The following is a 27,791-nucleotide window of genomic DNA, read 5'->3' on the forward strand; positions in this document are numbered from 1 at the left end:
GAGCACAGGCTCTGGATGCGCAGGCTCAGCAGCCATGGCTCACAGGCCCAGCTGCTCCGTAGCATGTGGGATCTTCCCGGACCGGGGCACGAACCCGTATCCCCTGCATTGGCAGGCGGACTCTCAACCACTGCGCCACCAGGGAAGCCCCATTTGTTTCTTGTACAGGGAAAAACACTTCAGTTCTCCGCATACGCATTTTAAATTAGATGTTCATACTTGACCAGCTTTGAAGGATTTGGGCTGTGGCAGACTGTTTCATTTCCTTTCAGTTTTGTAAACAGAAAGATGTTTGCAAAGTTACAAAGAAACTATTAACTATGTTCTGTATGTGATTTTTTTCCCCCCCTTAGGCTGAATGTGCTCAATTTAACTGTCCTAAAGTTAGGTGACATGTTACTGGAAGCATCTAGTTTTTCATTGTATGACAGAGGCTGATTTGACAGTATATGCTTTATCTAGTTCTTGGAACCTTTATGAAACGTTTGGGGGAAAAATGTTGCTATGTTTTAGCCATTATTGTTTTTGAACTTTTCAAAAAGTTGTGTTTTGAGATTTTTAATAGTACTCAGAAGTATTTTATTTACATTCTTTTAATCATTTTATACACAAGGTTTTCATGACACCTTATGTTCTTTAGCAGTCTGTAGTCTACAGCTCCATCAGCTTCGGGGAGGGTCCTGTTTTGTAACAGTAGTATTTTCTCTCTTGTTTAGAGGCTTATGATATATTTAGGGCTTCTGCTGGTCTTTCTGAAGCTTTTAACTTAGTCATGGACCTAACAGAGTACCTCACAATAGCAGGCACAAAGACTGGTTTTTGATTAAGAATGCAAAATGAATTACTTGTCCTGAATACCACCTATGCAGGAAAGACGAGCGGCATTACCAGAACCTTTCCTTCCATTCTTTGTTGAAAGGGAAGCTCCCTAGTAGAATATATAATACATATACACAAGCTGGTGTTAAAAGATGCTCGTTGGTTTTAAATACAAAGAGAACATTTAAATTGCTTGAGTAACGTTTAGCTTTTGAAAAGGTTCATGCATTTGTTTTGATATTGTCACCAACTAATGTAGCCCAAACTGCTGCACTTCTAATTGCACGCTTAAATTAATTCTGGGTTATGCTTGTTTCTTGATTCCTCTTTCAACCTGATCAGAATGCACCACCAATTCGTCTGCGACACAGACGATCACGCTCTGCGGGAGACAGATGGGTAGATCATAAGCCTGCCTCTAACCTGCAAACTGAAACAGTCATGCAGCCACAAGTCCCTCATGCCATCACTGTATCTGTTGCAAATGAAAAGGCACTAGCTAAGTGTGAGAAGTACATGCTGACCCACCAGGAACTAGCCTCCGATGGGGAGATTGAAACTAAGCTAATTAAGGTAAAAAATTTACACAAGAGAAGGTCAGCTTAACAAAAAACCATTTACTCTTCCTGTGTGTCAACACAGGCAGTGTCAACTGGAACTTAAATGGGTATTGATAAAACCCTTTTGTTTGTTAGAAAACTAAAGTAACTACTTAGATTATGACTCTGCTAAATTAGAACTAAATCTGCTACTCTCTGTCAAATGAGGCTTAGAGTCTCAGGTTTGTTAGAGGAACTCCAGATGTATTACGTACTTTTAATTAATATGTATTTTGTTTTAACCCCTACTTAAGAAGTAAACCAAACAAAGAACTCCTACCTTTGATTGTACTGTCACTTGAGGGAATTCCCTGGCAGTCCGTGGTTAGGACTCTGTGCTTTCACTGCCGAGGGCCTGAGTTCGATCCCTGGACCAGGAACTAAGATCCCACAAGCTGTACAGTGCGGCAAAACAAAAACAAAAACAACTGTACTGTTATTTGAATATGAGAGGAGGGGTACATCCAGAGAAGAAAGTTATACTGCCTTCTAACGTTTAGAAGTTTCTGACAGATTTCTTGATCTCTAGTGTAGTTTTTAAATTATAGGTTGAATAAAAAGGGATGTTATTTTCTGCAATTAAGAATGCTACTAATTATATTACATTGGACTTCTTTAGTGAGAGATATGTACACAAATCTTTAAAGTATTTTAACGGTACAGACCCAGCAGTCCAAGCACCATCTGGTTTTGTGGATGGGAGTTTCCATAAAACAGCAGAGTCTTCAATTTAATTTGAAATATATATGTATGTTTACCCTTTGGATGTATAAAAAGTGTAATGGTGACCTTTTCTCTTGGCTGTAGGGTGATGTTTATAAAACAAGGGGTGGTGGACAATCCGTCCAGTTTACTGAAATTGAGACTTTGAAACAAGAATCACCAACTGGGTGAGTGATCATCAAATTCCTTTCTTTAGAGGGCTGTCATTTTCTTAGCTGCTCATTCTTGAGGAACTGACTAGCCTGTAAAATGTATCAATTCTCTGAAGGAGTATATAGGGTATTTCCCTATTTCTAATATATTTCCTGTTCTTAGATACAAAAAATAACTGTTGCATTCTATTTTCCCTTTTTCTGTAGTCGAAAACGAAAATCTTCCACAGGAGCACCTGCCCCACCAGATGGAACAGAGTCTGAATGGACCGACGTAGAAACAAGGGTAGGAGTAAAAAATATTTGCTAGGGATGTCATATTTTAAGCCCTACCAGCTGTAGCTTTTCATGCTCTTTGAAACAAACAACTAAGGTCTGATCCCACATGGCCAATGCAGCCTGTAGGCCTGTCCCCAGCACATCTGAGAAGGTATTTGTATTTCTGCTCTGGTTTTACTGGAGCTCTTCAGCTCAAAGCCCGTTTTTACTGTAGAGGGGTAAGGCCCAAGGATCAAGTCAGAGAGCATCACCCTAGAATAACAAGAATGCCCATCAAACTGATGGGAATCTTCTCAGGAGAAGAACTTCCCTGTGGAACTGTTATTCCTGAGGAGAGAGTGACATAATAAAGATCATGGGAAGGTGGGGGTCAGCCGGCCAAGCTCTAGCCTTTGCCACTTTCTTCTTCCTGATAGAAAATGAGGAGATTTACCTGAATGATCTCTGAAGACCCTTCCACCTCACAATTTTTGTGGCACATCAAATAAATTTCAAGTACCTGATTAGTATTTTAACATATGTATCTGCGCTGGACTAGAAAGCAATGTGGGAATTCACCTTGGTTGAATCTGTCTAAATAGATCTGTTTAATAGACTGCAGAGAGGAGCTGATCTTTCCTCTCTGTGGTTTTTCTCTCAGTGTTCTGTGGCTGTAGAGATGAGAGCAGGGTCTCAGCTGGGGCCTGGGTATCAGCACCACGCACAACCCAAGTGAGTACTGACCACGTGTGGCCTTTCTCTGTGTTTTCCCTCCCCACCACCCCTTCTCCCTACCAACCACTTTTTTTTTTTTTTTTTTTAAAGAGGACCTATGTGGTTTTTGTTTGCCCGTTGGAATATCTGGGCCCCACTGGCAGACGACGCTAGGCAGTAGCAGTGCTGAGAACCGGGGTCGGTGGGGCGGTGGGGGGTGCTGAATAAGAGCAATTAGAGCTGTAAGAACATTCGCTCTTGTTCTTTTTGCCTGTGCTCATAAAGTTTTCAGAGGCTGAACTGAGATCACCTATAAGGAGGGGAGGCTGGAGTCAGGGATGGCAGCTCCTCGTGTAATTCATTCTTTCCTAATTCCCCTCTTTTTACAGCAAAAAGTGTTCGCTAAAATAAAATGGAATGGCAGAATTTATGGCCCATTTTTCTCCCCATATTAATCAAACCCACTGCTTTTCAAATATCTACCTATACAGGTCCATGTGTCCACTTTTGACACACGTATTCCTTAGGCAGTTTGGAAAATCAATGCAACAGGATAAAGATGGAAAGTTCTGTTTTTTAAATTTAATACTAGATAAGCATATTTTATAAGTTATTTGCTTTCTTAGAAGGACTTTTAACTCTTCCCATGATAAAACAGGAATTCTCTCAAAGCCCTCCTAGAGATTTATTGCAAAATTCAGCACTAAATGCTGGTTTTCATTTTTTTTCATTTTAGGCGCAAGAAGCCATGAATTGACAGCCAGCCCCCATAACAAAAGAACATTTTCATTTGTGTTGATTTCTCCAAAGCAATGCCAGAAGGAGTCTTCTGAATGAATCATCTTGTAGAACTCCAGCTTTGTTGAATACCACAGACCTCAGCTATGTCATCATGCACTGGCCTACATAAAGATTCCCCTATGGCTCCAAAGATATCTAGGATTCTACAAACTTTTTATATTATACACCTTGCCGTATTTAATATTAATAGCAGAGAAAGACCCCTCTTTCTCATGCCATATGAACTTTTTTATAATGCTATTTTTTGTATATTTCTTGTATACTTATAAACTAATTCATGCATGTATTTGTTTTAGGTGATTAAGGAAAATATATATCTAGATCACGCTTTGCTTTTTATTGTGACTTTTCTACTTCTTGTCTGAATATTTCTTAAGGGTTTTAAAAAAAAACAAATGCTGCTATTGATTAGCTGCAAGAATGCACTTTAGACATATTTGACAATTCAAACTTCCAAAATAAATAAAGATGTCAGAGACTGGCCAATACTAAAACCATTTTAGGAAGGTGTTCTGAATTTTGTATATATGTACTTTCTGACATTTAGCTATACCAAAAGAATTGAAATAAAAAGCACTAAAATACAAGGTTGTGTGATAGTAATTTAACACTTAGTCCCAGAACCTAGCATTGTGCCTTGCTGGCACATTTGTGGGATGAACTAAAAGAAAGCACTAGAAATTTCTCTCACCACATTGAGGATACTTGTTTCAGCATGCAAAGGAACAGCTTCAAAAGGGGCTATTTCCTCTGTTGAAAACCAGGAACATTCTCCCAGCCCACTGGGTGTACTGCAGCCCCTGGGCAATCCTTCACACACAGACTGTGTTTGATCTGGAATCTTCCTTTTACTTCATTCAACTTAGGGTTTCAAGACCAGCACTCAGTCTCCAGGTATGAAAATTTTAAATTACTGATATTACACCCAACTCACATGCATAGATAAAAGGTAGAGGAGCAAGTGCTGGCAGCAGCATGGCGGTGTGAGTTGTAAATAAAAGAGGGGAAAAAAGGGAACAACTAATGGGTCATTCATAACTGAACAAAAGTATCTGTACATTACACCAGAACATCCAAAAGATTTCTACCGATAAGCGCTTCAGAACGTAGGTGGGTGGACCTTGGAGAGGGCTGCAGATCCAAGGGAGCTGCTGAGCCTGCCTCAGCCCCACTCGCTGTGGGCGCGGTGGGAAGCTAGACTGGGAGTGCAGCACCGGGTGGACAGGAGGTCCAGCCAGCCCGACAGAGAACCAGGCACACTGTGGGGAGCGGGACGGAGACCAGTTTGGAGGCAGAGGAAGAGCAGGAGCACACTGGGCGTCCACTGCCAGGGACAGCAGCCACCTCCCTCACAGAGGTCTCTAAGGGACTGCCTGGCTGGTCACAGCTGGAGGAACCTGTTTCTTTCTCTCCAGCAGCACGAATTCCTCAGGAGCGACCTCCCTGACTAGTGGAAGTGGAAAGAGGGAGACAAGAACAAAGGGCACTGAAGTATCTCACTCCCTGCCCTCTGCCTCAGATTTCAGCAGGAGGTCCATGCATGGCCCTCTGGGGGCTCCCCGCAGTGGAGGATCTCCCTGCCAGGCTGTGGGCAACCACAGGTGCTGAGCCCACACTTGCCCACTCTGCTGCCAGCTTTTTTACAGGCACTCCCTAGCACAGCCCCAGAGCCGGCTCAGGTAGAGAAACCGAAAACTTGAGCTATGGTGCCACCTTCTGGAGAATAAAAGCAAGGTTTCTAATTGCCAGTGTTGAACAAAGTAAGCAACTAATAAAAGAAACAAGTGTGCTACTTCAAACTCAATGGCAGGGGCACATTTTACCAAGCACTATGAAAAATCACAGTGATATGGTATCACAATGAGAAAAATAATAATTCTCCAGCAACTGAACCCAAAGGCACAGAACACGGTGATCTGATAAAGAATTAAAACAGCTGTGATGAAGGATTTATTTGCTGAGCTACAAGAAAACTCAGGCAATTCAAGAATATAGAAATAAAGTTACTGAATGTAAGGTGTTTGTTGTTTACCAAATCTACTGAAATTTTTAAAAAGAACCAAATTCTGGAGCTGAAGAATTCAATGAATCACATCAAGAATGTATAGAAAGCTTAGGAAATAAGGCAAATGAGATCTGGGAAAGAATCTGCAACTCGGAGGGTAGAAATTTAGAAATGACTCAGGAGAAGAGAGAACTAAGATTTTTAAGAAGTGAAGAAAACCTACGAGAACTCTCATATATGACGACAAAATAAATGTAAGAATAACGGTCTACCAGAAGGAGCAGAGAGGGAGAGGGGAGCAGAGAGTGTGTATTTAAAAAAAATAATAGCTGAGAATCTCCCAAGCCTGGGGAGGGAATTGGATATAAAAGTCCAAGAAGCTAACAGGACACCCTATTATCTCAATGCAAAAAGACCTTCTCCAAAACACACTATAATGAAACTGTCAAAAATCAAAGAAAAAAAAAAAAGAAAAAATCTTAAAGGCATCCAGGGGTTAAAAAAAAAGTAGCCTACAAAGGAATCCCCACAAGGCTATCAGTGGATTTCCCAGCAGAAATTCTATAGGCCAGGAGAGAGTGGAATGACATATTCAAAGTGTTGAAGATAAATACGGCCAGCCAAGAATACTTTATCCAGCGAAGTTAACCTTCAGCTATGAAGGAGAAATAAAGGCTTTCCCAGACAAACAAAACCTGCCATGCAGGAAATGCTGAAAGGAGTTCTTCAGCTGAAACAGAATGATGCTAATTAGTGACATAAAAACAAATGAAAGTACACATAAAAAGAGGTAAATTGGGACATCAAAAGTATAAAAGGGGAGGAGCAAAAAGGGTTGAATCTTTATAGGCGAATGAAAACAAGGTGCTATCAACAGCATGAAAAGGACTATTTTACCTATGAGATATATTATAAGCCACAAGGTAACCACAAAACAAAAATCTAGAGGCATGAAACATTAAAAAAAAAAAGCGGGAGTGGGGGGAAGACTGAGCAAATCACTAAGGAAAACCACCACTTTACAAAGGTAGACAGAAACAAGGAAAAAGAAAGGAGACAGAAAGGAGTGATATCAATAATCACTCCAAATATAAGATATCACTTATATGCAGAATCTAAAAAAAAAAAAAAAAAAAGGATACAAATGAACCTATTCACAAAACAGAAACAGACTAACAGACTAAGAAAATAAACTTCTGGTTACCAAAGGTTACCAAAGGGGAGGGATAAGTTGGCAGTTTGGGATTGACGCATTCATGCTGCTATATTTAAAATATTTAAAATGAAAAGACAACCCACAGAATGGGGTTTGTAAATGATGCTACCGACAAGGGATTAATCTCCAAAATATACAAACAGCTCACGCAGCTCAATATCAAAAAAAAAACAAAAACAAAACAACCCAATCAAAAACAACCCAGATCTAAATAGACATTTCTCCAAAGAAGACATACAGATGGCCAAAAAGCACATGAAAAGATGCTCAACATCACTAATTATTATTAGAGAAATGCAAATCAAAACTATGAGACATCACCTCACATTGGTCAGAATAGCCATCATCAAAAAATCTACAAATAATATATGCTGGAGAGGGTGTAGAGAAAAGGGGACCCTCCTACACTGTTGGTGGAAATGTAAACTGGTACAGCCACTATGGAGAACAGTATGGAGGTTCCTTAAAAAACTAAAAATAGAACTACTGTATGACCCAGCAATCCCATGCCCAGGCACCTACCCAAAGAAAACCATAATTTGAAAACATACATGCACCCCCGTGTTCATTGTAGCACTATTTACAATAGCCAGGATATGGAAGAAACCTAAATATCCATCAACAGAGGAATGGATAAAGATGATGTGTACATATATACAATGGAATATTACTCAGCCATAGAAAAGAACAAAATAATGCCATCTGCAGCAACATGGATGGGCCTAGAGATTGTCATACTGAGTAAAGTAAGTCAGACAGAGAAAGGGACTTCCCTGATGGTCCAGTGGGTAAGACTACGAGCTCCCAATGCAGGGGGCCCAGGTTTGATCCCTGGTCAGGGAACTAGATCTCTCATGTGTCGCAACTAAGAGTTTGCATGCCACAACTAAGCGTCTGCATGCTGCCATTAAGAAGTCAGCATGCCGCAACTAAGAAGTACGCATGCCGCAACTGAGAGCCCACATGCCGCAACTAAGACCCAGTGCAGCCTAAATAAATAAATATTTTTTAGAAAACCCAGAAAGACAAATATCAGATGATATCGCTTATATGCAGAATCTAAAAATAAAAAAAAGATACAAATGAACCTATTTACAAAACAGAAAGACTCCCAGACTCAGAAAACAAATTTATGGTCACCAAAGGTGAGGGATAAATTGGGAGTTTGGGATTGACTTATACACACTACTATATTTAAAATAGATAACAACAAGGACCTATTGTACAGCGCAGGGAACTCTGCTCAATATTCTGTAATAACCTAAATGGGAAAAGCATTTGAAAAAGGATACATATATATGTATAACTGAACTACTTTGCTGTACATCTGAAACTAACATGACATTCTTAATCAACTACACTCCAATATAATATAAATTTAAAAAAGGCTAAATCAGGAAGAAATAGAAAATATGAACAGACCAATAATAGCCAACTAGATTAAGTCTGTAATCATAAACTTCCCAACTGAGAAAACCCCAGGACCAGATGGGTACACTGGCGAATTCTATCAAACATTCAAAGAATAATCAACATCAATCCTTCCCAAACTCTTACAAAAATTTGAGAAGGTAATACTTCCAAACTGATTCTATTGATATGAGGCCAGCATTACCCTGAAGCCAAAGCCAGATAAGGACACCACAAGAAATGAAAACGATAGATCAGTACCCCTGATGAACATAGGAACAAAAGTCTCAACAAAGTATCAGCAAACTGAATTCAAGAACTCTTAAGGATTGTACACCATGACCAAGAGGGATTTATGCCTTGTACGCAAGGATGGTTCAACATATGCAAATCAATAAACATAATATATATTCATAAAATGAAAGATAAAAGTCACGTGATCATCTCAATAGATGCAGAAAAACCATATGACAAAATACAACATCCTTTCATGATAAAAAACCTTTAGCAGGCTGGGTATAGAAGGAACATACCTAAACATGATAAAGGTCATGTATAACAAATGCAAACCTAACATTATACTCAATGGAGAAAGATTGAAAGCTTTTCTTCTAAGATCAGGAATAAGACAAGGATGTCCACTCTCACCATTCTTATTCAATATAGTATTGGAAGCCCTAGCTAGTGTAACTAGGCAAGACAAAGAAATAAAAGGCATCCAAATTGGGGAAGAATAAGTTACTCTTCCTGTATATAGAAATGAAGGTGATATGATCCTGTATAAAGATAATCCCAAAGACTCTACTAAAAAACTGTTGGAACTAATCAATCATGTCAGTAAAGTTGCAGGATACAACATCAACATACAGAAATTAGTTGCATTTCTATACACTAAGGAGAAAACATATGAAAAAGAAATGAAACTATCCCATTTGCAATAGCATCGAAACAATAACATACTTAGGAGTAATTTTCTTTTTTGTCTTTTTTTTTTTAATTTTTTTTGGTTGTGCCTCGTGGCATGTGGGATCTTAGTTCCCTGAGCAGGAATCAAACCCACACCCCCTGCAGTGGAAGTGCACAATCTTAACCACTGGACTACCAGGTAAGTCCCAGGAATAAATTTAATCAAGGAAGTGAAAGATATGTACAACAAAAATTATAAGACTGCTGAAAGAAATCAAAGAAGACACAATAGAAAAATATCTGTACTCATGGATAAGAATTAATACTGCTAAAATGTCTATAATATTCAAAAGCGTCTATAGATTCAATGCAATCCCCATAAAATATCAACAGTATTCTTCACAGAAATAGAAAAAAAAATCCTAAAATTTGTATGGAGCCACAAAAGACCCCAAATAGCCAAAGTAATCCTGAAGAAAAAGAACAAAGCTGGAGGTATCACACACTTGCTGATTTCAAACTGTACTACAAAGCTACAGTAATAAAAACAGTATGGTACTGGCATAAAAATAGACACATAGACCAAGAACAGAATAAAGAGCCCAGAATTCACCCCAGCCTATATGGTCAACTAATATTCAACAAGGGAACCAAGAGCACCCAAAGTGGAGAAGACAGTTTCTTCAACAAATGGTGCTAGGAAACTGGATTAACATATGTCTAGCACTGAAATTAAACCCATACCTTACACCACTCACAAAAATTAACTCAAGATGTATCACAGACTCAAACATAAGATCTGACACTATAAAACTCCTAGAATGAAACATAGGGAAGAAGTTTCTCAACATTGGTTTTGGCATTGATTTTTTTGGATATGACAACAAAAGCACAAACAACAAAAGCAAAAATCAACAAATGGGAGTACATCAAGCTTAAAAGCTTTTGCACAGTCAGGTACAATTAACAAAATGAAAAGGCAACCTACAAAATGAGAGGAAATTTTTACAAACTGTGTATCAGATAAAGGGTTAATATCCAAAATATATTTTAAAAAACTCATACAACTCAACATCAGAAAAACAAACAAAAACCCCCAATCTAATTAAAAAGTGAGTAGAAGAACTAAACAGACATTTTTTCAAAGAATACTTCCAAATGGCCAATGGGTTCCTGAAAAGATGCTCAATATCACTAATCATCAGGGAAATGTGAATTAAAATCACAGTGAGCTATATCACCTCATGCCTGTTAGAATGGCAATCATCAAGAAGACAAGAGATAACAAGTGCTGGCAAGGATGTGAAGAAAAGGGAACCCTGATGCACTGTCAGTGGGAACGTAAATGGTGCAGGCACTATGGAAAGCAGTATGGAGGTTCCTCAAAAAATTAAAAGTAGAACCACCATATGATCCAGACATCAAAGATAAATAATACATAAGTACTTCTAGGTATCTATCTGAAGACAACGAAAATGCTACCTTGAAAAGATATCTACACCCCTATGTCCACTGCAGCATTATTTACAATAGCCAAGACATGGAAACAACCTAAGTGTCCACCAACGAATGAATGGACAAAGAAAACATGTTATATATAATAACAATGGAATATTATTCAACTATAAAAAGGAGTAAAATCTTGCCATTTGAGACAACATGGATAAACCCTGAGCACATTTTGCTAAGCGAGATAAGTTAGATAAGTACTGTCTGATGTCACTTATATGTGAAATTTTAAAAAGCCTAACTTGTAAAACTTGAGAGTAATATGGTGGTTACGGAGGACAGAAAAGATGTTAAGTTTACTTGCAATAAGTATAAATAAGCCCTAGAAATATAATGCACAGTAGAGTGAATATAGACAACAATACTGTATTATAAACATCAAACTTCCTAAGAGACTAGAACTTGATTATTCCAACTAGTAAAAAGAAAGAATAATTATGAAATGTGATAGAGGTGGTAAGTATTGCTACAATGGCAATATTATAATATATAAATGATCTAACTATACATTATAAGGTGTTGAACACCTTAAAATTACACAATGTTATATGTCAAATATATTTCAATAAAAAATGAAAAGTAGATTTTTGCAATTGTTAAAAAAAAGAAAGCACTAGATAATATAAAATAATTTGCCACTGAATTCACAAATTCAACGAACTGCCTGACAACCATAATATATATGTATTAAGTATGCTCTTCTAGACATTTCAACAAAAAACAAGGTTTGGGGACAACATAATTAGAAGTACTATTGAACATCATGGCGAAATATCCATTCTTATCTGGGTGAACATACATTTTTCTTGAAGCTAGTTTTTTTTTTTTTTTTGAGGCTGAACCTTTTTATTACTAAAATTATAGTTTACCTGTTTTTTATTAATAGTGAAGGCATGATATTACTCCTAGCCAAACGCAGGTTCAAAGGTTAAGGAAAAAGACAAAATCTACTTTCTTGTCACTAATAGTATAGTAGTAAGCAGTGTCATAGGTGTGTTTCTAGAATGCTTCAGAGCACCTCTCTCAATAGATGCTACTGTATTTCATCTTTCTATTTCTTGACTATTTTTATTTTTTTTAAATATCCTATTGCTTAGTCTTTTGAAATACTTTTTTTTTTTGGTCATACCATGTGGCTTTTGGGATCTCAGTTCCCTGACCAGGGATCAAACCCGGGTCCCCAGCAGAAGTGTGGAGTCCTAACCACTGGACTGCCAGGGAATTCCTGTGAAGTACATCTTAACAGGAAGTTTTTACTATGATACGGGAACGTGGGGTAGCAGAATTTGTCTGAACAGTATGTTGAATCTAGTAAGCCCCTGAACTACACAAAATAAAGGGAAATGCAGGGGCAGTTGATGTTTTGCTTAAATAGTTCTCTTAAATAGTCATGAAGAATAGCTGTGGTTAATTGGGTGCTCAGTCTCTGATGCCCTGTAAAGGTGTTATTTATCATTTACAGGTGAAGAAATAGATGGAAAGAGTTAATGACCTGCTCAAGGACCCCCCAAAGTCATAAATGATGGAGCTGATTTTTAAACCCACGTCTGACATCAAAGCTGTTAACTACTTTGTTAATGACTGACTCATTTTTGTAGTTTAACTAAAAATTTCTTAGCCCTAGTCAATTTTACCTGATAATTTTTGATGTTTTACAAAACAGGACTAGTTTTTAGTCTTTTCTTATTGGTTTGTAGAACTTTATATATCCTTTGGGTACTACGGGCCTCATATCTTCTCCCAATCTGACTTTCTTTTCCCACTTTGGTTACAGTATTTTTTAAAAAAAAAACTTAAGGGACTTCCCTGGTGGACTTCCCTCCACTCTCCCAATGTAGGGGGCCCGGGTTCAATCCCTGGTCGGGGAACTAGATCCCACATGCTGCAACTAAGAGCCAGCATGCCGCGACAAAGATCCTACATGCCGCAACTAAGACCCGGTGCAGCCAAATAAATAAATAAATAAAAACTTAATTTTTAGAAAAGTTTAAGACTTACAGAATAATTGTGAGGATAGTATAGAGTTCCCACATATCTCACAGCTAGGTGTCCCTACTTTTTTTCTTTTTAATGATATCTTTATTGAAAAAATTTTGAAGTTTATTGAAAAAGTCATTAGTTTTAACAATCTCTTTATATTCTCTATTTGATGAGACACTGTCAACACTTCTTCCTTTGTTTCTTTAAGCATGGTTTCCTTTGGTTCTTTGAACATATTTATAATGGCTACTTTAAGGTCTTTATTAAATCTAATATGCGATTGTTTTCATTGGCAGTTTTTGTTGCCTGCTATTTCCCCAAACATGTAGGTTTTCCTTTCTTTGTATGTCTTGCATTCTTTTTTTCCCCTTTGGAAACTAGACATTTTAGGTAATATAGCAAGACTAGGTATTGGTTCTCTGGCTTTTTGCTTACTTGTTTAGTGATTGGCTTGATGAGTTTAGTGAAGTCTGTTTTCTCCCCACATTGCGAAACATCTAATGTTGCTCTTAGATGGAGCAGCCTTGAGCACGCTCAGTCACTCTGGGATGGCAGTGATTTTGGCAGGGCTCTCTGTTTCTTTCCCTGGCCACAACCAGTGGTTAAGCCCCACTGATTGACAAGCTGCCCCTATTTTTTAACACACCAGTATGATATATTTGTTACAATTAATAAACCAATATTGATATATTAACTAAAGTCCATATTGTATTTAGATTTCCTTCGTTTTTACCTAATATCTTTTGTCTTTCCCAAAATTCCACGCAGGAGACCATATTACATTTAGTCATTGTGTTTCCTTAGGCTCTTCTTGGCTGACAGTTTTTCAGACTTGGTTTTTTCAGACTTTTGGCTTTTATTGGGTTGGCCAAAAAGTGCCTTCGGTTTTCAAGTAAAAATAAAAGACACATTTTTCATTTCCACCAAGAACTTTATCCAGTGAGAAATCTCCAGCATAAAACTTCGCAAACCACTTTTAACGTGTTCGGTCAGTCACAGCACCTTCTCCATACACTGCACAAATCTTTTTTTGCATTTCAGTTGTGTTTTTAGCTTTCTTGAAATAATAAAGCATAATATGCCAAAAATGTTGCTTTTTTATTCCATCTTCAATATTAAAATGACTATACAAAAATTCACCAATTTTGGTAAATCTTTTTTTAAAGGCACGCTGATATTTCAACTGTCACATACAATCTAACAAAATTGTTTTGAATGAAGTTAAAGACAACTAAGTGCTACTAGAGCCATCCTACGGAAAAAAACTAATGAACCTTTTGGCCAACCAAATAGTTTTCAATTTTAATGTTATCAAACACATCAATCTTTTCCTTTCTGTTCTGTGCCTAATGAAAATTTTCATCCATTGCTATCACAGAAAAACTCCTATGTTTTCCTCTAAAATTTTATAGTTTTGCTTTTCACATTATGTACGGTATGAGGAGGGAATTAAAAACATTCTTTCCCCACTCCCATACAGAGAGAAATCTAGTTGTCCCACTGCTGGTTTTTGAAAAGGTACTCTTCCCCCTAACCACCTCTTTCCGATTTATAAAGCCATACCTCTGACCTTACCAAGTTCTCTTACAAATAGTGTGTACGTCTGGGTTCTCTGTTCTGATGGTCTGTTTATTTGTATGTCAACAACACTTTTAATTCATTCCATATGTATTTATTTGAGTACCTCCTACGTGCCAGGCACTGTTTTAGGAATAAGAAATGCAGCAGGAAACCAGTTTGTGCCCTCAGTGAAACTTACATTAAAGTTAATCCTCCCTTATAACTTAGAAAGTTATTAATGGCCTTTGATACTTCCATTAAAATTAAAGGTCAATTTGTCAAATTCCACTGAAAAGCATAATGGAATTTTGACTGAAATTACACAATTTGGAGAGAATTACCCATTTTAAGATCCTTCCGGACTTCCCTGGTGGCACAGTGGTTAAGAATCCTCCTGCTAATGCAGGGGACACGGGTTCGAGGCCTGGTCTGGGAAGATCTCACATGCCACGGAGCAACTATGCCATGCACCACAACTACTGAGCCTGTACTATAAAGCCCGCGAGCCACAACTACTGAATCCCTCACGCCTAGAGACCATGCTCCGCAACGAGAAGCCACCACAACGAGAAACACGTGCACCGCAACAAAGAGTAGCCCCCACTCGCAGCAACTAGAGAAAACCTGCGCACAGCAACCAGGACCCAATGCAGCCAAAAATAAATAATTTAATTAAAAAAAAAGATCCTTCCATCTGTGAATATATCACTCTTTTTAGTTTACCTTTGATGTTGTTCCATAAAATTTTATGACTTTTAAAATGATGGTCATCCGCATCTTGTTAGATTTATTCCTAGAAACCATGACTTTAATTGCTATTGTATGAGGTATATTTTTAAATATTGTATCTTCTAACTGACTTCTGCTGAGTACAGGAATGCTGCTGAGTTTTGTATATTAATCTTGAATCTAGTAACCTTGCCAAACTACTTATTAATCTGAACTGTTTGTCTGTTGAACCTCTTGGAACTTCTCGGTAAACAATCATATCATCTATGAATAATGAAGTTTACGACTTTCCCATTTTAATACCTTATCTTACAGAGATGGCTAAACTCTAAAATAGTAATTGGAACAGAAGCAGAGAAAGCAGGCATCATTTTTTGTTCCTGATTTTAAGGAGTTTGTTTCTAAAGTTTCATCATTAAGTATGATGTTTGCTGTACATTTTTGGCAGATACCTTAAGATATGGAAGTTACCTTCTATCCCAGCTTTCTACGATCCATGGGAATAGTTACTTAATTTTATCAAGTGATTTTTCTGAGTCTATAAGAAGTTCATGTAGATTTTCCTCTTTAATTTGTTAATGAATTATTTTTAATAGACTTCATTATGTTGAACTATCCTGTTTAGTAATGATATACCGTATTTTTACATACAGTACAGATTCAGTTCATTAACTGTTTTGGCTTTGTTCCCCCCAGTTTAATTGAGATATAACTGACATTAATATTTTATTTTGGAATGCGTTTACATTCATAACTGAGACGAGCCTATAATTTACCTTTTTCGCACTCTAAGGTTCAGGTTTTGTTACTACGGTTATAAAACAACTTGTGGAACAAAATATTAATTTAATTCAAAAAGTATTTCTTAGGGACTTCCCTGGTGGGGCAGTGGTTAAGAATCCGCCTGCCAATGCAAGGGACACGGGTTCGAGCCCTGGTCTGGGAGGATCCCAACTAAGCCCGTGCACTACAACTACTCAGCCTGCGCTCTAGATCCCGCGAGCCACAACTACTGAGCCGGTGCGCCACAACTACTAAAGCCTGCGTGCCTAGAGCCCGTGCTCCGCAACAAGGGAAGCCACCGCAATGAGAAGCCCATGCAGCGCAACAAAAGAGTAGACCCCGCTCGCCGCAACTAGAGAAAGCCCATGCGCAGCAATGAAGACCCAACGCAGCCAAAAATAATTAAATAAAATAAATTCATATATATATTAAAAAAGTATTTGTTACACAGATGGCCAATAGGCACATGAAAAGAAGTTCAACATTGCTAATTATTACAGAAACGCATATCAAAATTACAATAAGGTACCACATCACATGGTCAGAATGACCATCATTAGAAAGTCTACAAATAACAAATGCTGGATGTGGATGTGGAGCAAAGGTAACCCTCCTACACTGCCTGTGGGAATGTAAGTTGGTGCAGCCACTACAGAAAACAGTATGAAAGTTCCTCAGAAAACTAAAAATAGAATTACCATATGATCCATCAATGCCACTCCTGGGCATATATCCAGACAAAACTGTAATTCAAAAAGATACATGCACCCTGGGACTTCCCCGGTAGTCCAGTGCTTAAGAACCCACCTTCTAATGCAGGGGACATGGGTTCAATCCCTTTTTGGGGAACTAAGAGCCCACACGCCACGGAGCAACTAAGACCATGCGCACCGAAACTACTGAGCACAACAAGCCACAACTAGAGAGCCTGCGTGGTGCAACTACAGAGCCCATGTGCTCTGAAGCCTGCACACCACAACTACAGAGCCCACGTGCTCTGGCGCCTGCACGCCACAATTAGAGAGCCCACGTGCCGCAACTACTGAGCCCACATGCCACAACTAGAGAGAAGCCCGTGTGCTGCAATGAAAGATCCCCCATGCTGCAGTGAAGATCCCATGCAACAAAGATCCGACGCAGCCAAAAATAAATAAATAAATAAGTAAATAAATATTTTTTTGAAAAAGAGAGAATATCAGAAGTCAAAGAAGCTATTAGAGACTATTGGGATATTAGAAGACTCAAGAGACAACTGGAGGGCTTCCCTGGTGGCACAGTGGTTGAGAGTCCGCCTGCCGATGCAGGGGACACAGGTTCATGCCCTGGTCCGGGAAGATCTCACATGCTGCGGAGCAGCTGGGCCCGTGAGCCATGGCCGCTGAGCCTGTGTGTCCGGAGCCTGTGCTCCGCAACGGGAGAGGCCACAACAGTGAGAGGCCCGCATACCACAAAAAAACAAAAACAAAAACAAAAAGAGACAACTGGAAATGGTTCCCACCAGTCAGAAACAAGATAATTAGAGCATCAAAAAGAATGGCAACTGTAATGTACTAAAATAAATAAAATATATATTTAAGAAAAAAATAACTTCTCCCTTTGATTAAAAGAAAAAAAAAGATACATGCACCCCTATGTTCATAGCAGCACTATTCACAATAGCCAAGGCATGGAAACAATCTAAATGTCCATCAACAGATGAATGGATAAAGAAGATGTAGTACATATACACAATGGAATATTACTCAGCCATAAAAAAGAAAGAAACAATGCCACTGGTAGCAATATGATGCAACTAGAGATTATCATACTAAGTGAAGTAACTCAGAAAGAGAAAGAGAGGACAGACAGCAGAAGCAAGAAGAACTACAATTCTACAGCCTGTAGAAGGAAAAGCACATTCACAGAAAAACAGACAAAATGAAAAGGCAGAGGACTTTGTACCAGATGAAGGAACAAGATAAAACCCCAGAAAAACAACTAAATGAAGTGGAGATAGGTAACATTCCAGAAAAAGAATTCAGAATAATGATAGTGAAGATGATCCAGGACCTTGGAAAAAGAATGGAGGCAAAGATCAAGAAGATGCAAGAAATGTTTAACAAAGACCTAGAAGAATTAAAGAACAAACACCCAGAAGAGTTAAAGAACAAACAAACAGAGATGAAAATACAATAACTGAAATGAAAAATACACTAGAAGGAATCAATAGCAGAACAACTGAGGCAGAAGAACGGATAAGTGACCTGGAAGACAGAATGGTGGAATTCGCTGCTGCGGAACAGAATAAAGAAAAAAGAATGAAAAGAAATGAAGACAGCCTAAGAGACCTCTGGGACAACATTAAACGCAACAACATTCGCATTATACGGGTCCCAGAAGGAGAAGAGACAGAAAAAGGACCTGAGAAAATATTTGAAGAGATAATAGTCGAAAACTTCCCTAACATGGGAAAGGAAATAGCCACCCAAGTCCAGGAAGTGCAGAGAGTTCCAGGCAGGATAAACCCAAGGAGAAACACGCTGAGACACACAGTAATCAAATGGACAAAAATTAAAGACAAAGAAAAATTACTGAAAGCAACAAGGGAAAAACGACAAATAATATACAAAGGAACTCCCATAAGGTTAACAGTTGATTTCTCAGCACAAACTCTACAAGCCAGAAGGGAGTGGCATGATATATTTAAAGTGAAGAAAGGGAAGAACCTACAACCAAGATTACCCGGCAAGGATCTCATTCACATTCAATGGAGAAATCAAAAGCTTTACAGACAAGCAAAAGCTAAGAGATTTCAGCACCACCAAACCAGCTCTACAACAAATGCTAAAGGAACTTCTCTAAGTGGGAAACACAAGAGAAGAAAAGGACCTACAAAACCAAACCCAAAACAATTAAGAAAATGGTCATAGGAACATACATATCTATAATTACCTTAAACGTGAATGGATTAAATGCTCCAACCAAAAGACACAGGCTTGCTGAATGGATACAAAAACAAGACCCAGACCATGGCGGTCAGAAAGAACAAGCGCCTTACGAAAGGCGGTAAAAAGGGAGCCAAGAAAGTGGTTGACGCATTTTCTAAGAAAGATTGGTACAATGTGAAAGCACCAGCTATGTTCAATATAAGAAATATTGGGAAAACACTAGTCACGAGAACTCAAGGAACCCAAATTGCATCTGATGGCCTCAAGGGTCGTGTGTTTGAAGTGAGCCTTGCTGATCTGCAGAATGATGAAGTTGCATTTAGAAAATTCAAGCTTATTACTGAGGACGTTCAGGGCAAAAACTGCCTGACTAATTTCCATGGCATGGATCTTACCCGTGACAAAATGTGCTCCATGGTCAAAAAATGGCAGACCGTGATTGAAGCTCACGTTGATGTCAAGACTACCGATGGTTATTTGCTTCGTCTCTTCTGTGTGGGTTTTACTAAAAAACGCAACAATCAGATTCGGAAGACCTCTTATGCCCAGCACCAGCAGGTCCACCAGATCCGTAAGAAGATGATGGAAATCATGACCCGAGAGGTGCAGACAAATGACTTGAAAGAGGTGGTCCATAAATTGATTCCAGTCAGCATTGGAAAAGACATAGAAAAGGCCTGCCAGTCTATTTATCCACTCCATGATGTGTTTGTTAGAAAAGTAAAAATGCTGAAGAAGCCCAAGTTTGAATTGGGAAAACTCATGGAGTTACATGGTGAAGGTAGTAGTTCTGGAAAAGCTACTGGGGACGAGACAGGTGCTAAAGGTGAACGAGCTGATGGATATGAGCCACCAGTCCAGGAATCTGTTTAAAAATCAAACTTTTAATGGTGACAAATAAAAGACCTCATTTGTGATACTTAAAAAAAAAAAAACAAAACAGGGCTTCCCTGGTGGCGCAGTGGTTGGGAGTCCGCTTGCCGATGCAGGGGACGCGGGTTCGTGCCCCGGTCCGGGAGGATCCCACGTGCCGTGGAGCGGCTGGGCCCGTGAGCCATGGCCGCTGAGCCTGCGCGTCTGGAGCCTGCGCTCCGCAACGGGAGAGGCCACAACAGTGAGAGGCCCGCGTACCGCAAAACAAACAAACAAAAAACTCATACAACTCAATAACAAAAAACAAACAATCAAATTAAAAAAACAGGCGGATCTGAATAGATATGTTTTCAAATAAGACATACAGATGGGCAACAGGTACCTGAAAAGGTGCTCAACATCACCAATCATCAGGGAAACACAAACTTAAACCACAATGACCTATCACCTCCCACCTGTTAAGAATGGTATCATCAACAAGAGCTAACAAGTGTTGGTGAAGATGCGGAGAAAGGGAACCCTTACACACTGTTGGTGGGAATGTAAATTGGTGCAAGTGCTACAGAAAACAGTACGGAGGTTCCTTCGAAAATTAAAACTACTATAATCTGTCCCACGCCCCAACCCACAGCACTGGATTCCGAACACGGCCCGGGCAGGTGTGGCAGTGCCCCCTTGTCATGAAGCGGCCTGTGTGGCCACGGAACCCCATGGCTCCCTGTCAGGACAGTGTGGCATTGCCAGCCAACTCTAGATATAGTGTACCAGGTAGTGCCCCATCCACTTGCCCCACTGCTGGGCAGGAGATGCACTTGTTTGGGGTTTACCGTGTCTGGGCACAAACAGCTCCTCTTAAACCGCCACCCGAGGGCACAGCAGGACAATGGCCTCTGCCCTGTGACCCTCATTCTCCGACTCCCTCAGTGGCCCAGAGGCTGCCTCCCACTGGGCTCTCTGGCTGCATCTCCACACCTTGTTGGGGAGTGCCTTCTCACTTGGCCTGTTCCCGCTAGTTGCAAAGAGCTGCACAGATCAGTCCCCATCAAGTTTGTACAGTCCGTGTAACTCTCCCCCACAAACCCACCCCCTTCGGTGCTGGCTGGGACTGGACTGGGTCCGCCATGCCAGCCCTTTTGGACGTAACTCCTGTAGTGTCTGCTTTGACCCCCGCCCCAGTCTCTGCTCCCTGGGTCCCCTGTCCTCTGGACTGGAAGTTAAGGAAGGCTGCATGGAGGAAGCAGCTGCTCTCACTATTCAGTGTAAGTGGGAGGGCGTCTTGGCAGAGAGGGGTACTTCCCTACGTACGGGCTTACCAGCAGCCCTGGCCCACTGGGACAGCTTCGATGCAGGAGGGTGGGGTGCGGGGCCTCCTCGCCAGTCTGGGCTCCCTTCCAGGCACTTGCCTGCAGCATTAGCAGCTATTGTTTGGGCCCGCGCTGCCCTCCCTTCTGCTCTTCAGCAGTCCTGCCTCCATGCCCACTCGTGCACTTGGCTGCTTAAGCACTCACGCCCAGTGCTGTAAGACTTGTGTCTCTGGATGGACTGTGAGCCCCTAAGGCAGGGTTCCATCACTCAACCTTGTGTCCCTGCTACACATCGATGCTATTAAACATGAGTTTGATCCATGGGGGGAAAAATCCAGAAATTCTACTTCTGAGTATTTACTAGAAGACAACGAAAAACACTAACTTGAAAAGATACCCGCACTCCCATGTTCACTGCAGCATAATTTTCAATCTCCAATGCATGGAAACTACCTAAGCGTCCACCAACGGATGAATGGATAAAGAAAATGTGATGGAATACTACTCAGCAAAAAAAGAATAAACTCTTGCCATTTGAGACAACATAGGTGGAACTTGAGAGTGTTATGCTAAGTGAAATAAGTCAGAGAAAGGCAAATACCGTATGACCTCATTATATGTGGAATCTAAACAAACAGACAAAAAAACAAAAAAAAAACAAAAAGAAGCTCATAGATACAGGAAACAGATTTGTGGATGCCCGAGGTGGGGATGCGGGGCTGAGTGAAACTGGTGAAGGGGGATCAAAGCTACAAATTTCCAGTTATAAAATAAATAAGTCATGGGGATGTAAGGTACAGCATGGTGACTACTGTTAATAATGTACCACACGGCGAAAAGTTGCTTACAGAGTAGACCTCATCACACACAAATAAATTTGTTCTCCATGTATGATTGATGGATGTTAACTAGACTTACTATGATGATCAATTCCCAATATAAACAAATATCGAATATTATGTTGTACACCTGAAACTAATATATCAATTATACCTCAATTAAAAAAAATTCTAAAGAAAACCTCTCAGCATGAACCCAACACCAGTTTCATTAGCTTCAAAGGACACAAAAAGGCAATACAGGGCTTCCCTGGTGGCGCAGTGGTTGAGAGTCCGCCTGCCGATGCAGGGGACACCGGTTTGTGCCCCGGTCCGGGAAGATCCCACATGCCGCGGAGCGGCTGGGCCCGTGAGCCATGGCCGCTGAGCCTGCGCGTCCGGAGCCTGTGCTCCGCAACGGGAGAGGCCACAACAGTGAGAGGCCCGCGTACCGCAAAAAAAAAAAAAAAAAAAAAAGGCAATACAGCACCTAGCCAGACAGCCGTTACATCAAGAGGTCTTTTAACATCACAAGTACAGTTTCAAGGCGTTTACATCCAACCACGGGGTCCCTTATTTAAAAAAAAAAAAAAAATGAAGCTGAAGTGGAAAGTTCCCCTATATTCCTAATATATCTTTTATGCTTTGGGGGAAAAAAAAAAGACAAAATTTACTCATAATCCCCAGACCCATCCCTCTCTGCACACACAAGAAGGAAGCACTGAATTTAGGTTCCTAGATTCCAAATCCAGGCTCGGCCTCGTAGTAACTGCGGAATCTTGTGTAGTTACCGGGCCTACACCTTAGTTTTGCCACCCACAAAATGGAGATAATAGTACTTACCTCTTATGCTGGGTGAGGATTAAGTGAATCCTTGCAGAGTGTGGCTCAGTGCCTGGGTCACAGTAGGCGCTCAAGTGCCTCTGCTACAGTAACGTTGCAGGTTTCTCATTTTCTCCTATATTCACTTAGTATTTTATCCGAGAAGCTGCGCTAAGCACCGGGACCTCCAGGTTAAAACCTATTTCCTGCTCTTCAGCAGGTCACTGCCTGCTTAAACACTCTCACAGGGCTACAGCAGGTGGGAGTGATACCTATTTATCTAGGTAACTTTTTGCTAAAAATATTTTTACTGTTCACAAGCTCTGAGTTTTTACCCAAGCCACAGCAATTGGCGTCTGCAAACACCTAGCAACTTTTTGAACCCGCAAACGCGCGAGATACGTGTTTGCGCAGGCGTCTTTGGTGTGTTGTCGCGATAGGCTCTAGTCCCGCCTCTTCCGGCAGGCTCGGGCGCCGATTGGTCCGCGTGGCAGGTATAAGAGGCTGCGCGAAGGCGGGCACTTCCTTTTCCTCAGCTTCCGCTAAGGTGCTTGGTCCTTCCGAGGAAGCTAAGGCCGCGTTGGGGTGAGGCCCTCACTTCATCCGGCGACTAGCACCGCGCCCGGCAGACCCTGCCTAGCCCTCGCCCGCACCATGGCCTCCGTCTCGGAGCTCGCCTGCATCTACTCGGCCCTCATCCTGCACGACGATGAGGTGACGGTCACGGTGAGTGCGGGCCTGGGCCGGTGGCGGGGCGCAGGTTACCCGCCCTCACAGGCGTCCGGGGCGGACTCTTCTGGCCGGAGCCGCGGCCATCGACACCCCGACGGAGGGGGACGGGCGCCCATCGGGTAGTCCCATGTAAGGGCGGCCTGGGGCCTCGGCCACGTGCCCGCCCCGGAGGGAGTGGCTTTCACTTGGCGGCGGCGCGCTCGGGCTTTGACAACCTGTATTTAGAGTAATTTGTGCAACACGTGGGCAGCCTCATCCTCAGCTAGAAAATGCCCCAGGACGCTTTATACCTCCATTTGGTGTGATTTCCTTTCTTGCTCTTGAGAAGACCCCCTGGGGCCTGGCTGCGTGGTGTGGAGGCTCTGCTGCACCTCTGGCCTTGCCTCACAACTTAAAATAGCTGCGTGGCTTGGGCAAGTCCCAGCCTGTGAAGTGGCAGCGATGAACTCGAGGCCGTGCAAAGTACCTGGCACACAAGAGCAGAGGCTTTTTAAAATTTTTTTGTCTTTAGAGTGGAAGAGTCGTCTTAAATTAGCATACATGCGATGCCGATAGAATATTTGAACTGGGTAAACGTAGTTTCGTACCCACGTTAAGAGTGATTTGCTTTCAATTTACAGTATTTCGGAGACATTTACGAAAGCTAAACTTCGCTGTCTGATGGATTGCCGTTTTTATTTGTTTTAGGAGGATAAGATCAATGCCCTCATTAAAGCAGCCGGTGTAAATGTTGAACCTTTCTGGCCAGGCTTGTTTGCAAAGGTAAGGTGATGGTGGCAATAATTTGGAGAAGCAAATTTTGGAAGACCATTAAATCAGGTGCTCATGCTAAACTCCAGAAGTGCTAGAATTCCACTGGACTTGTCCAAGTATGAGCAATAATTTCCTCACATTTCTATCTCTGGGAGCGAATTAAGGTTTTGCTTTGTCATGTCTTTGTCTCTTTCTCTGGGTCTCAGACTCTGCTTTCTCTTCCCTTCTGTTCTAAAATCATGAGGAAAATATATTAACCAGGTCATTCCTTCATAAAAGGGTCACCCAGGAGGTAATACCACCTGTGCTGTTCCAAGTAAATCCTGCCAGCATGGTGATGGCCTTTTATTGACCACTTATTCTGTGTTGGAATATAAAAGACTAATGAAAACCGGGTTCCTACCCAAGGAACTTAGCACTGGCTACCTTCCATTGTGTAGGTAACTTAATCTCTGGCAAGTGAAACTGATAGCCTCTAACTATTCATCTTGTGTCCTTCAACCTCCAGACTTGAAAGATTGGACACATTGTTTGTAAATCATCTTCAGTGAATTCCCTTGGGAAAAGTCATAGAACTACATAGTATAAAAAAATTGAATTCACTCTAAGGAGGAGACATGAACTGTGGAAAGCATCCTGGTTTGAGTGTTTAAGGAAGCTTGAAATTTCTCCTAGCAAGTTAAGCCAGCATTTTGGTGCTGGAACAAAAGGACAGGACTAAGCATTTACCTATATATGCATATGTATTGCAGGCTTTGGCCAATGTCAACATCGGGAGCCTCATCTGCAATGTGGGGGCAGGTGGACCTGCCCCAGCACCTGGTGCTACACCAGCAGGAGGTCCTGCCCCCTCCACCACTGCTGCCCCAGGTAGGAAACTTGGTATTGGAGTGTGGAGATTAGAAGTATTATAGGCAAAATTGTTCTTCATTTGCTAAGAGTAGATGATGTATAGAAATCTTAAAACCAGAGGCATAGTTTGATGAGGGAAATCTAGGGTATTTTTGACCACGAAAGTTGAAGGGCCTGGAGCTCTTTGGAGTTTTAGAGAGGTAACTGACTATTTTTTGTTTTGTTTTTAGCTGAGGAGAAGAAAGTGGAAGCAAAGAAAGAAGAATCTGAAGAGTCTGATGATGACATGGGCTTTGGTCTTTTTGACTAAACCTCTTTAGTAGCACGTTCAATAAAAAGCTGAGTTCTTTGCTGCTGTTTGTCTTACTGATAGTTCTGGGGATATGTTGTGTAAAGATGAACTTTGCTTTCAGTGGTCTCTTCCTGGAAGAAGAAGCTGGGTGCAGCATTGAGAACTGCATGGAGAGGCAGGAGGAGAAAGGTTAGAGCAGACACCTTGTCCAGACTACCCGCATGACTTCATGATTACAGGCTCTGTCCTCTAGACCTGAATAAGAGTCACTGTTGGGGGTGATCCAGGCCTCAGATATTTGAAAAACTAACAAATGAAGTAGCTTTGCGGGGAGAGGTGATTGAATGGTGATGTGAAGTGGAAATTGGTTTGCTTTTCAAAATGCCAGGGCCACCCTAGAACTTGGATTTATATAACATGATTCTTGTGTATTCAGAGCATGTTAGGTGCCAGGCACTTGGGACATCTGTGCAATTAATAGATGGGGACATGGGATTGAGGAGTTGAGCAGGACTTTCTGGCCCCGACTGCCCTCACTCCAGCGTATAGGACCATTTGTACATGTTACTATAGCCATCTGGGCAAGTGGCTGGTGTATCTTGTAAAATTGGACATCCAAGATACATCTCTGGTAATGTTTAAAGCAGTGCTGAAAAATAAAAATCTCAAAGGTCCGTCAAATAAGTGGCCCTCAGTTATCAGTGGTGGAAACTACAGATATGGAGGAATTCTTACAGGGTGAGATTTAAAAGCAAGTCTTAGTAAATAACATATATAGTTATCCTTTTTGTAAAGCTCAAATTTTTAAAGGGATTAAGGCATTCATATCTGATAAAAAAGATAAGGTAGGGTAAATTAGGGCCTGAGGTGGCTGGGGTACAATGAGAGAACACAATTTAGACATGGAAAAGGGCATTGCAGAGTACTAAAGAATGTGTCATAAAACAAAGGTTATCTACATCCACGTGGTAAGTGCCTACTTTTCCTCACTTTCCTCATTCATAGCTCACCTAAATGAAGGTCACCACTGCTAATCTCAGGCGTACAATAATCCCATGCTGGTAAGACCCCATGTCAGGTGGGTAAGTAGAAGCTCAGAGGTTTTCATGCCTTTGGTTACGAAGTAGTAAGTGCCTGGAAGGACTAAAGCCAGGCAATGACTGGAAAGCCTACTTTAACTGCATCTCTCCCCATGCCCCTTAGCTTTCTTCTCTAGTGCTGAGAGTACATCCTCTAGAGTTCTGAGATAACGGGTTCCTTACATTTAGCATTCAAGAAGGGAACACCCACGTTTAATTTAGCTGAAATATTTTTTGGATGGGTTAAAGAATACAAGGTAAAGGAAAGCACAGCATCTAAAACAGCTGAAAATTAGTAGTAAATTGGGATATTATAAATTTAAGTTAGCCAAACCAAACAATATAATCGCAAATGTTCACTCTAGCAAGACTCATGTTAACATGGCCTAATGGATGGCCCAGTTTTTTAAAAGAAACCTTTAATATAGTAAAAATCTAATAGAGCTAAAAAACCTTCCCAAAGAATGATCTGATAATCAAATTAGGGGACCCACATCCACATGTAGGAATGCCAGTCTTTTATTCATTTGATATCAGTAGTAAAGCTTGTCCAGTTCCACCCACCTTTCAGTTCTCTGAGCCTCAATTTCCACTTTGCAAAATGGAAATCATATCTACTTCATGTTAGAGAATGAACAAAGTAATGCTTGCTGGCATGCGAATATTATTTTCCTTCTGCATAAGGCCCAAGGAGCACAGCTGGCATCCCTGGTTTCCAGAATCCCAGGTGCAACCTTGTGCTCCCCAAGCCCCCTCCCTGCCGATCCTGCCTAATCATGGTTTCTTTACTATGACACTTGAGGGCTGAGTACCTGCTTGGTTTCTTAGAACTAGTTTCACACTTCTGATGTTCACCAAGCATACTTGTTACTTTTTAAACAGTTCCTTGTTCTTAAAATTCGATTCACATCTGTGGCTACTGAAAGCATACCTAGGTCCATGGCCAGCTCACTCACCCCTCTAATAATCCTGCATTAGCAGGAAGCCAGCATTAGGTATATGGGCTCTAATCCTCATGTTCTGAAGAATCTTGGGAACAGACATGTTCATTGACAAACCACCTAAGAAAAAGTTCTCAGGGGCTTCCCTGGTGGTGCAGTGGTTAAGAATCTGCCTGCCAAGGCAGAGGACATGGGTTCGAGCCCTGGTCCAGGAAGATCTCACGTCACGGAGCC

General features: G+C 40.9%; 3 protein-coding genes and 1 long non-coding RNA gene across 9 annotated transcripts in view; 3 read left to right on the top strand and 1 right to left on the bottom strand.

Annotated features, from left to right (window-relative positions):
• KIF23 (kinesin family member 23) overlaps positions 1–4,638 on the top strand; it is a gene marked incomplete at its 3' end in the record, with an annotated part of 35,910 nt that extends 31,272 nt beyond the window's left edge. For 4 of the 6 annotated variants that reach the window (XM_081227408.1, XM_081227409.1, XM_081227410.1 and 1 more), the window contains 5 exons: positions 1,162–1,392; positions 2,226–2,308; positions 2,501–2,579; positions 3,213–3,283; positions 4,002–4,638. In XM_081227408.1, the coding sequence (XP_081083534.1) occupies positions 1,162–1,392; positions 2,226–2,308; positions 2,501–2,579; positions 3,213–3,283; positions 4,002–4,017 (480 nt within the window). Of the gene's footprint in view, positions 1–1,161; positions 1,393–2,225; positions 2,309–2,500; positions 2,580–3,212; positions 3,288–4,001 lie in introns of those variants that run through there. The other 2 variants (XM_081227412.1, XM_081227413.1) reach the window with 1 other exon arrangement.
• The window catches only part of LOC308613640, a 28,331-nt gene extending 5,023 nt beyond the window's left edge, over positions 1–23,308 (bottom strand). Inside the window, exons 1-2 of the long non-coding RNA XR_014015280.1 lie at positions 22,930–23,308; positions 1,699–1,813 (exon numbers count right to left, since the gene is read on the bottom strand). This is a non-coding gene — a long non-coding RNA (uncharacterized lncRNA). The remainder of the gene's footprint in view (positions 1–1,698; positions 1,814–22,929) is intronic.
• LOC308614464 (small ribosomal subunit protein eS1-like) lies at positions 19,173–20,031 on the top strand (the record flags this gene model as incomplete). Its single annotated transcript, XM_081228910.1, has 1 exon — positions 19,173–20,031. One exon carries the CDS (start codon positions 19,173–19,175, stop codon positions 19,962–19,964), a length of 792 nt encoding a protein of 263 aa, XP_081085036.1. The 3' UTR covers positions 19,965–20,031.
• Positions 23,309–23,439: 131 nt separating the features above from the next.
• On the top strand, positions 23,440–25,597 carry RPLP1 (ribosomal protein lateral stalk subunit P1). Its single transcript, XM_081228780.1, has 4 exons — positions 23,440–23,634; positions 24,328–24,402; positions 25,146–25,263; positions 25,476–25,597. Exons 1-4 carry the CDS (start codon positions 23,563–23,565, stop codon positions 25,553–25,555), a joined length of 345 nt encoding a protein of 114 aa, XP_081084906.1. The 5' UTR covers positions 23,440–23,562; the 3' UTR covers positions 25,556–25,597.
• The last annotated feature ends 2,194 nt before the right edge of the window (positions 25,598–27,791 follow it).

The sequence above is a fragment of the Mesoplodon bidens genome (genome assembly GCF_964165515.1).
Source record: "Mesoplodon bidens genome assembly, chromosome: 3".
NCBI lineage: Eukaryota > Metazoa > Chordata > Mammalia > Artiodactyla > Ziphiidae > Mesoplodon > Mesoplodon bidens.

Bases quoted from the DNA above. Each gene is read 5' to 3' on its own strand.
- RPLP1 (XM_081228780.1), top strand. From the start codon at position 23,563: ATGGCCTCCGTCTCGGAGCTCGCCTGCATCTACTCGGCCCTCATCCTG. The intron at 23,635-24,327 runs GTGAGTGCGGGC...TATTTGTTTTAG, and splicing joins ACGATGAGGTGACGGTCACG to GAGGATAAGATCAATGCCCT. The intron at 24,403-25,145 runs GTAAGGTGATGG...TATGTATTGCAG, and splicing joins GGCCAGGCTTGTTTGCAAAG to GCTTTGGCCAATGTCAACAT.